At 38.6% G+C, this 10,005-nt stretch overlaps 1 protein-coding gene across 4 annotated transcripts in view; it reads right to left on the bottom strand.

The window, feature by feature from the left end:
• LOC124605781 (pericentriolar material 1 protein-like) overlaps window positions 1–10,005 on the bottom strand; it is a 378,792-nt gene that overhangs the window by 7,941 nt on the left and 360,846 nt on the right. For all 4 annotated transcript variants that reach the window (XM_047137665.1, XM_047137667.1, XM_047137666.1 and 1 more), the window contains one exon: window positions 4,348–4,423. In XM_047137665.1, coding sequence (XP_046993621.1) covers window positions 4,348–4,423 — 76 coding nt within the window. The remainder of the gene's footprint in view (window positions 1–4,347; window positions 4,424–10,005) is intronic.

Genomic DNA, 10,005 nt, shown 5'->3' with positions numbered 1-10,005 from the left:
AGAGACCAGAATGGGGCTCTCAGCAGAACTCATGGACTTCGAACGTGGTCAGGTGATTTGGTGTCACTTGTGTTGCACACATGTACGCGAGATTTCCACACTCCTAAACATCCCTAGGTGTACTGTTTCCAATGTGATACTGAAGTGGAAACGTGAAGGGACACGTACAGTATGAAAGTCAGTCGATAGACCTCGTCTGTTGACTGACAGAGACTGCTGACAGCTGAAGAGAGTCATAATGTGTAATAAGCAGACATCTATCCAGACCATCACACAGAAATTCCAAGCTGCATCAGGATCCACTGCAAGTACTATGACAGTTGGGTGGTTGAGCAGCTGCTCATAAGTCACACATCACACTGGTAAATGCCAAACAACACCTCACTTGGTGTAAGGAGCGTACACATTGGACGTCTGAACTGTGGAAAAGTGTTGTGTGGAGTGACAAATCATGGTACGCAATGTGGCGATGCGATGACAGGGTGTGGGTATGTCGAATGCCCGGTGAACTTCATCTGCCAATGTGTGTAGTGCCAACGGTAAAATTCGGAGATGGTGGTGTTATGGTGTGGTTGTGTTTTTCATGGAGGGGGCTTGCACGCCATGTTGTTTTGTATGGCACTATCACAGCACAGGCCTACATTGATGTTTTAAGCACCTTCTTGCTTCCCACTGTTGAAGAGCAGTTCAGGTATGGCGATTGCCTCTTTCAACACGATGGAGCACCTGTTCATAATGCACAGGTGGAGTGGTTACAGGACAATTACATCCCTGTAATGGACTGGCCTGTACAGAGTCATGACCTGAACCCTGTTAGAACACCTTTGGGATGTTTTGGAACGCTGACTTCATGCCAGGCCTCACCGAGCAACATCAATACCTCTCCTCAGTGCAGCACACCGTGAAGAATGGGCTGCAATTCCCCCAAGAAAACTTTGAGCACCTGACTGAACATATGCGTGTAAGAGTGGAAGCTGACATCAAGGCTAAGGGTGAGCCAACACCATATTGAATTCCACCATTACCGATGGAGGGCACCATGAACTTGTAAGTCATTTTCCGACAGGCATCCGGATACTTTTGATCAAATAGTGTAGGCAAATGATTATAGAGTTGCAGTTCTCTGTGGCAGGTAGAATGGCCACCAGAGTGCATTAATGATGTTCATGTTTAGTGTTGTTACCAGGCCTGTTAGGGTATATAAGGGGCAAGAACAGCATGAGATATCGAGTGATCACTGCGATAATACAGAGATGACATTTACTCACATGAGATAACAAAGTTTGAAAGGAGCCTTGCAGTGGGTATCCACTTGGTCAGCTGGTCAAACTGTGCAATAGACAGACTTGTGGCACACTGAGATCTGGCAGGGCCCTATGTTGGACTGGATGGGAATGTGAGGGTAGGCATACTCATCAACAAGGTTCTGGTCACATCTGCACCTGCCCTCCAAGAATGAGTAATGGACTCCCTGCAACATTCTGTGTCATCCTGCACCATTGCTCATAGACTAGGATAGACTAGGAGCAGCCTGACTATGGAATCCTCATCCTACCTGTAGTGCCAATAACACCGCAACACTAATGGCTGTGTTCGGAGTGTTGCTGTGTTTGGGAAGCATGTACTGCTGATGAATAGCATCAAATGGTGTTTAGCAATGAAGCATTGTTCTACGATACTGTAAGCAATCGTCAGTGGTAAGTATGGCAGCAGCTTAGGGAGAGGTCTCAGTTTTCCAATGTTTTGGAAAGCGATGTTACTCTTGGCCTCACGCTATGGGGAGCCACTGGGTATGACTCTTATCGTAACAATGGTACATCAAAAACATCCTGCATCCTCTTATGTTACTTCTCAAGCAACAGTATTGTAGTACCATTTTTCAACAGGACAACACTTGTCCTGTCCACACATGGCAATGAACTGTGTGTGTGATGATGAGATACTCTTGTGGCCACTAAGATCCCCAGATCTGTCCCCAGATCTGTGGGACTAACTATGACGTTATCTCTGCCCCAGTGCCAGTATCTAGGTCTGGGACCATATACAACATTTGCAGGCCAACTTGCCTCAGGGGTTCGAAAGTGCACTGTGTCTGCCACTGTCATACTGTGTGATGGGATTGTGAAACTGACTACCTGTAAACAATTTTTTATGTAAGAACTGGAACCAGTCGTCATTAGTCTGATTGGTTACAATAAAGGTGGAAAAAGTCAATGTTAATTAAAAAGAGTATAGTGTACATTATTAGAGTAATTCTTGAAATCCAGTTTCACAGCAAATCGATGACCTCCTTCAACGAGACACTGAAGGCAGAATAAGGGTTTGCAGGTAGGTCACATTTCAACCAACTGCTGCCAATCTCAGATATCAAACATTACTAATCTCCAGCAGCAGCAGCACTGTAGTAGCAGTTGTTGAATAATGTGTTCATATTGCTGATATGTAATTTGTAATAAAATCTTCATCACTGAGGGTGAGTTCAGTTTTAAATATCAATCACACAAAACAGTTAAACATATGTTAGTTGTATGTGTCATTCTGATTTCATAGCCACTTGCTACAAAGCATAGTTAGTATGCTTGCACTGTGTCAAGGACACTTACTCTATTGGCATTGCTCTGCTCTCCCATGGCAGTCAATGTTCAGAGTAAGGCTTGCATCCTCTGATGCTACCCCACCCCACAACAACTGATCATGTTAAAGTGTGTGCACAGTATCACAACAGAGTAGAAAAACAGCTGAATTCTACACAGTGGCTTATGCCACTCATCAAACAAAGCTGTTTCCACACCATACCACCATTCAGTCTCCTCTACAAGAATTCCACCGATTAAATTACAATCAACACTTGATAAAATTGTGGTTGTAAATAATATCAATCATGAATGTAAATACAGAAAAAGAGTATGTAACTGCCAACAAGCAGTATTATTACTGGTGAGCTTACACAATTTCAGTATGATACAAGTCGCCAAAATATCTTGTGGGTATATACAAACAAAAGAAGCAATTACACAGAAAAATGGACTTTTCTCACCAATAAGAGAATATAGGAGAATCAATAATGAGACTGAATGATAGTTATGGATTCAAAAAGGTGACAATCAATATACTGATCACCAGTGGTGCAACATAACTGAAACTCAAAGATTATCTTGAAGAACTGCTGGCAGCCATTTTATGCTACCTTTTGCATTATCCAAATTCTTTTAATGTAACACGTCTTAGCTCTTTTGAAAGCAGAGCCATGGTCTGTCTTTGTCTCTCTCATAGTTTACATTCCTGAATAAACAATGATGTGTACATCCTTTTCTTACTATTTGTTTCAGTGTTAAGATTTTAGCAACATTAACTATCTTGAGGGGGGGTACCAATTTGTAATGCTTATAGTAAAAGTTGCTTTATTTTGTTGTCCATTATGATGTAATTGGTGCACTAGTGGGTAACTAACTGGCTACAAATCCAAAGATGTAATGTTCAATCCTTAGTCATTACACATTTTGGTGGTCAGGTGTCCACCAGAACCATACCAATAGCAGTACAGCACTTCTCAACCCAACTTTTTAGGTTGAGGATAGCTTTACATTCTTTTTTGTGTGATATAACAACATTTTTACTTCTAGTAAGTAAAATACTGAAAATGAAACATCATGATTGGCCGTCAATAATGGAACATGTAATCTCTGAGTGTAAAGGAGTTTTACTGAAGTTGTAAAAAAAGTGTGATGGTTCTACCATCAATTTTCAGTCTGCTGTGCAACTAAGTCCCTTCAAACTTATGAAACAAATTTGCTACTAAAATTGGAAGAACAGAACATTTGCAACTGTGAGAGAGAATGACATGCTGCTACAAAGTAACTGTAAGAAGATCAAGGTGTCACTTGAAGACTATTTTTTTAATTCGTTCATCTTGTCTTCATGAAATAGTTGTTTTTCATTTTTATCCAGAGGGAATGCCTTGGGTAAAAAAACTGACATCTTCACAAATCTTCTACTATTGAAATGAAAATTTTTTTGAGAAAAATGTAATATTATAAGGAAAAACAAATGGGTGCCCAATACTAACTTTAAGGAAGTGGAATTCCAATTACTGCCAGTAGACACAAATGAAAAAGTTTATATTCCCTCTTCTACTTTTATGTTTGTCTATCAATAGTATTTGGAACAGATAATTACTCAACAACGAAACTGTTTTCTTGTAATTTTAAAACTTTCTTGTGTATATGACCATTGAAACTAACTCCCTCATCACAACCAGGTGCTCCCCATATTTTGAGAAGCTACAATTACTCTTATTAACTGAAGCAAATAATATATATGATAATTATATGTTTATTAAGTACATACCAACACCATGAAAGCTGTTAAGAAGTCGAGATGGAATTTGGTCTAAAGACTGATCCATCTCCCAGTGGGCCTCGGCCTGAAACAATAGAATATTGTAATACGATTCAGCATTTACAAATACTTAACATTTTTAACATTGAACACAATGGAATGCTCATTAATTAACTGTATAGATTTTGGGACCTCAAAGTAAAAACTGGATGCTGAACATTGCAAGTTACTTTTTGAAACAAATTACGTAGACATTTTTCAGAACATAATAATTCTTTGGTAAGTCACTTTCAAGATTTCCCAGTATTAATATCAGAAATAAAAATAATCTTCATAAAGATTTAAAGTCATTTGCTTTGGACCAGAACGGTGACCATTATTCAGAAACACACATGTCCAGTAAATTCCCAGCAGCTTCAAAAAGCTGAACTACTTATAAAGTAATGTTCATCACATTTTGCTTGCACAGTAGTTTGATATGAATGTTAAGAAAACCATGACAGCTGTTATTTTAAGTGCATATATTAAAGCCATGACCTGTTTCTTTCTATACATCATCTTCAGATGACAAAGTGGCAGAAATGTGGCAGGGTCATGATTAAAAATGCTTAATCCCACTATAAAACATTGAAAGATACACTTTGGAATATAAAAAATACTTTGTTTCACTGTGTTGATTGTTCTTTGTAAAAGCACAGCCAGCAGTACATGTTGAGTAGGACAAGGATAGCTGCATATTGTTCTGCACCCAATACCTACAACTGACTGCACTTACACCAAGCGTAATAAATGAAGTGAAACATTGTACTTGCCCTATTCCAGCATATATGTTTCAGTGTTTTACTGTGGATTACGAATTTTAAATGATGACAATGGCACATTTCTGCCACTATGTCACCTGAGGATGTTCATACAGAATGAAAGTGGTCGTGGCTAAATAAATGTTCCTAAAATAACAGCTGTGTGGTTTTCTTAATATTCATACTAATAAAATGAGTTTGCAGGATTTGTTGGTGGCCCACTCCTTCTACTCCAACTACAAATTTACTGCTAAAACTAATTGATGTAATAACATTAATTACTTCAAATAAGTCTTACTTCTGCAAATTTTTCAGTGCAGTAATGTGATCAGTGTAAAAGAAATTGTAAACTGATTTTCTGTTTGATGATAGCCTACGAATTATCATATACACCTCACTGTATTGTACACTGATATGCACATCATAATGGTTTGCTGAGTATAGAGATAGATGTTTTGTGACAAGTTTGTTATTGGATTTTAAATTTATTTTCAATTGAGAGTTTTGAATTTTTCCACTTCCATGAGGAACATTTTGCTTAGGAAGTGACATTAGCATACCCTTTTTTGTTGTTGTAAACAATTATGTATTCTTGTTTTACAACACGTTCTACATTTTTGAGGATCTCCTTGCTATGAATCTATGAAACAAATAACATTTTTATTGTAATCTCTTTACTTTGCTTACTTTACTGCACGAATCATATCCCTGAACTCACAGCTTCCTTGATCTATCATCAATCTTTAACTTTGCTTTTGTACCTATATATGGTGTGGGATAGACAACATAAAATGATTTTCAGGCCATGACTAAAATCATGTTTCTCTATGAAATGACTTCTGGATACCAGTATAAAACTTACTGACAACCAAGAGTGTTAATAAATAGGTAACTAGCAGCAATAATAGTTAAGCCCAAATAGATTTACACACATGACCTTTAATCTTCTCCGCTCCTTCCATCTTCTGGTGAAGTCAAAAGAAGGAAAGAAAGAGTAACCTTTGCAAAACATTGTGCTCACTCTGTGATCATGTATGAAAAGAAACCTGTGAAGATTTTATTGCACTGACACACCACAAAAACCTTCATAGACACATGGTCTTGTGTTTGTGCATATATTGTTCAGTATAATTATGCTGGTAGATATTTTAAAAAGTTTTAAGGCATGGATGACATACTAATGAAAATGACCAACAGGTACTCAAAACAAATAAATAAAAAAGTGACAACATACCCCTCACAAATTTTATGTAAGGATATTCAATTTGGACGGTCTCTTGACATTTGTAACAGAAAATTATAGAAACTGCGAGTTTACGTTCTGGGAGTAACCCTATTACCCCCTAAAGAATCAAACTTCATGTATAAAAAAGTTTCAAATGTCTCATTACTTTACGAATGAGTTAATGAGTAAAATATTTGACAAGAAGATTGTAAAAGCTTGATGGCTGAAACTGGAAAATCCTAACTGTATTGATTTTTATTAGTTTTGGATTATTCACCCATGGACTAATGAAAAAATCAAAAGCAACTGAAATTATGTTTCAAGTTTGTTGGAGGTTGCTAATTGTGTCATTGGGTTGTATGAATAAAAAAAGGGAAAAATTGTCTGGAGAAGGTTCTTAGAGCAAAAGAACATTCTGTGAAAAAGTTCTCTGATTCATATGAATAAAAATTATGAAGCATATTCTCTTGTGCAGGAGTTCCTTTTTACTACCTCCTCTCCTCCTTAAGAAGGTTCTCGACATGTGTTGTCAGCCATGTTCAGCACAGAACACACACTTAATCTCAGATTTCATTCAACTCACTCAAACAGGCAAACTATTCAATTTGCTAGTATGGAACTGACATCAATGTGTTCTGGAAGATTTGCACTATGTTTTGATTTTACTTTTATGTGTAGCAACAGATTATTAAGACAATTATGGACAGTTTACAAAAATGCATTTTCTGATAATGCTATCGAATCGAATTTTCGCCATGTGGGAAACTTTTTTATTACTGAAGTACGTGAACGCTTTATGCAAGCAAAATCTTAAGAATGCATCACATTCTCGTCTACTCCAAACCAAAACTCTGTCGGAGTTTTCTAACATGAGATAGTTTTTGTTAAATATGACACATACTGATCTGCTCAAAAGTGGTAAGCTTTGCAGTTTCATTACAAAAAACAGATAGCTATGTTTGTAATAAATCAATTATTAATTTTTCTGATCTGGCTACTTATTTCTGCTATGAGAAAATATGATGATGAACAACTGAAAATGTTCATGACACAGTTGTGTGGTGGATACTTAAGTCTTCTCGTACACTAGTCTGAAGACTTGGGTCTGCTAAAAAGTACAAAAATGTTTTCACTTTCACTTTCTTGAAAGGTTGCCCATCTTCTTTCATGATTTTTGGGAAGGAAGTTCACCAGCAAAGTAATATTTTTATTACAGATAATTTTCAAACTGGGGCAACCACTGGTAAAATAGTTATACACTACTGCTTCACACTTCATACAGTGAACAGCTTTTTAAAATACGGGTGTTAAAATGATTACACTGAAACTGAATGAAATGTCCAATGGACCGCTGTAGCTGTATTTAGTCAGATCACTTATAAATCTACCCAACCAGTTTCGCAACTTTTGAGTCGCATCTTATGGTGTATATAAGTGCTATGTCATAGGTTACAGAATGCCACAGTGTAACAATTGGTATGGCTAGGTAAAAATTTCAGCACTTCTCAACTGATAAAAAACCATCTTCAAATGATAAAAAGACCATTCTCAATCATGAAAGTCAAGTCTGTGCTATGTTGCGAACTAGACACATTCCTATTAAAATATGCTCTTGTCAGCCTATGTCAAGCAACAAAATGCCCCTCATACATGTTATTAGTGACAAAAGCCGACATGCTCATGTGTATTTGCCACCAACATAGCAGCTGACAACATAAGCTATGAGTGTCCTATGAAGTGTGTGCTGTGGCTGCCATCCAATTGTGTGGGTTTATAAGTGACCTGAATAAATACAGCTACAGTGGACTAACGGACATTTCATTCAGTTTCATTTGAATAGTTTTAACGCCTGTATTTTTTTAAAAAATATGTTTGCTGTGTGAAGTGTCAAGCAATCATGTATAATTTTTTATTGTTAAACCAGTATCAATGTTTGAAGTTTCTTTCTTCAGTATTTCTTTGGCCTAAATATATATTTTTTGTCCTCCAAGCAACATAAATTTTGCCATTTTTACTAAAAGAAACTCTGTAAAACTTAACACCAACAGAACTTACTTTGCTCAAAGTATGCCACAGATCTCACTTTGAAAAATGGAGAAATTTGTCTAGTTTCATTCACTTGAAATCAAAGAATGTTCTTCACGTTGAGCAACTTTCCCCACTCTTTCACTCAAGCGAGAATATTCTCAGGTGATGTATACTCATGCGAACCTGAGTGTGTTCTCTGAAATTCCAAGAATGAAGTACATTCTCTGTTTTATTTATATTACCCATTATCAAACAATGGGTGAGTATAGTCCGGTTGATTTGTTGTCCATTTTAAGAAAAGGTAGTTTTTCTGGCACCTCAATGTTTATGACATCATATCTCCTGAACTATATGTCATACAATGATATAATTTTGCAGGTTCTTTCTGTGATATATGTGGATACTGCTGCAAAATTTTCTGTGAGTAGTGTTGGTAGTAAAGAAATATGACATCATGATTGCGATCTGAAGTTTTCCCGGTGTATTTCCAATTTGAACAGTACTCGGATTACCCGACAGGGTAGCGTCGTAATTTCTCCAGAATATTTCGGCAGACGTACACACTGCCATCTTCAGGTGGTTGCTGACGAATGCTGTGCCGTTTCTCTCGGCACCCTATATATACTAGCCATTACCCCCTCCACCGTTCCTCTCCTGGTGTCTTTGGTGCGGCCGGCGCGGCGGCTACTGGAGGTGGTGGGGGAAGCGGCGCCTGGGTCTGAACTGCTGCCGCCATTGGGGGCGGTCCTCGATCTCTGGGACCGCATCTTTCTGTCCAGTTCTATCGACTGTGGACATTATAAGCAGTGTGGAGCAGGCCACCTACACTCTGCCAGCCAATGAAGCAGAAGAAATATGTCGTGAAACGTGCTGTGCGCTCACCAGGGCCGCACCACTGAAACAGAACATCTCGAAGGAGGAGAGAGCGGCCATCCGTGAGTTATGCAGCGATCCTGAGTTGGTGGTCTTGCCTGCTGACAAAGGCAATGCTACAGTACTTCTCGATGACGCAGTGACCCGACACGTCGCCTTCAAAGAAGAACCGTTGAACTTCTTCGCAGTACCTTTGATGGAAAAACTGTCAAGAAACTTCGACTACAAGCAGCTGCACCGCCATGACTGTATGGGCTACCAAAGGTCCACAAGGATGGGACACCTATGCGTCCAATGGTCAGCAACATTGGAGCAGCAACCCATGAACTGCCCCAACACCTGACGGGTATCCTTAGTCCATTCCTGGGAAAATGCGAACACCATATCCGCAATTCCATCCACTTTGTGCAACGTACACAAGAACTTCAGCTCCAGGATAGCGACTGGTTAGTGAGCTTCGATGCAGTGTCCCTCTTCACTAGGGTACCACTGAAAGACTCCATCGATCTGATAAGCAAGAAATTCAACAACAACCTAACAAGGCTCTTCAAGTTCATGCTCACCTCAACATACTTCCTGTTCACCGGCAATAATTATGAACAGACAGATGGCGTCACCATGGGATGCCCGCTTTCACCGGTTGTAGCCAACTTTTTTATGGAGAATTTCGAGGAGAAGGCACTAGAACAAGCCAAACAAAAACCAACTTGTTTCTTCTGCTACGTGTATGACATGTTCGTT

This window comes from Schistocerca americana, chromosome 3 (assembly GCF_021461395.2).
Source record: "Schistocerca americana isolate TAMUIC-IGC-003095 chromosome 3, iqSchAmer2.1, whole genome shotgun sequence".
Taxonomy (NCBI): Eukaryota; Metazoa; Arthropoda; class Insecta; order Orthoptera; family Acrididae; genus Schistocerca; species Schistocerca americana.
The sequence above is the reverse complement of the archived record's forward strand: the minus strand, read 5'-3'. Positions and strand labels throughout refer to the sequence as shown.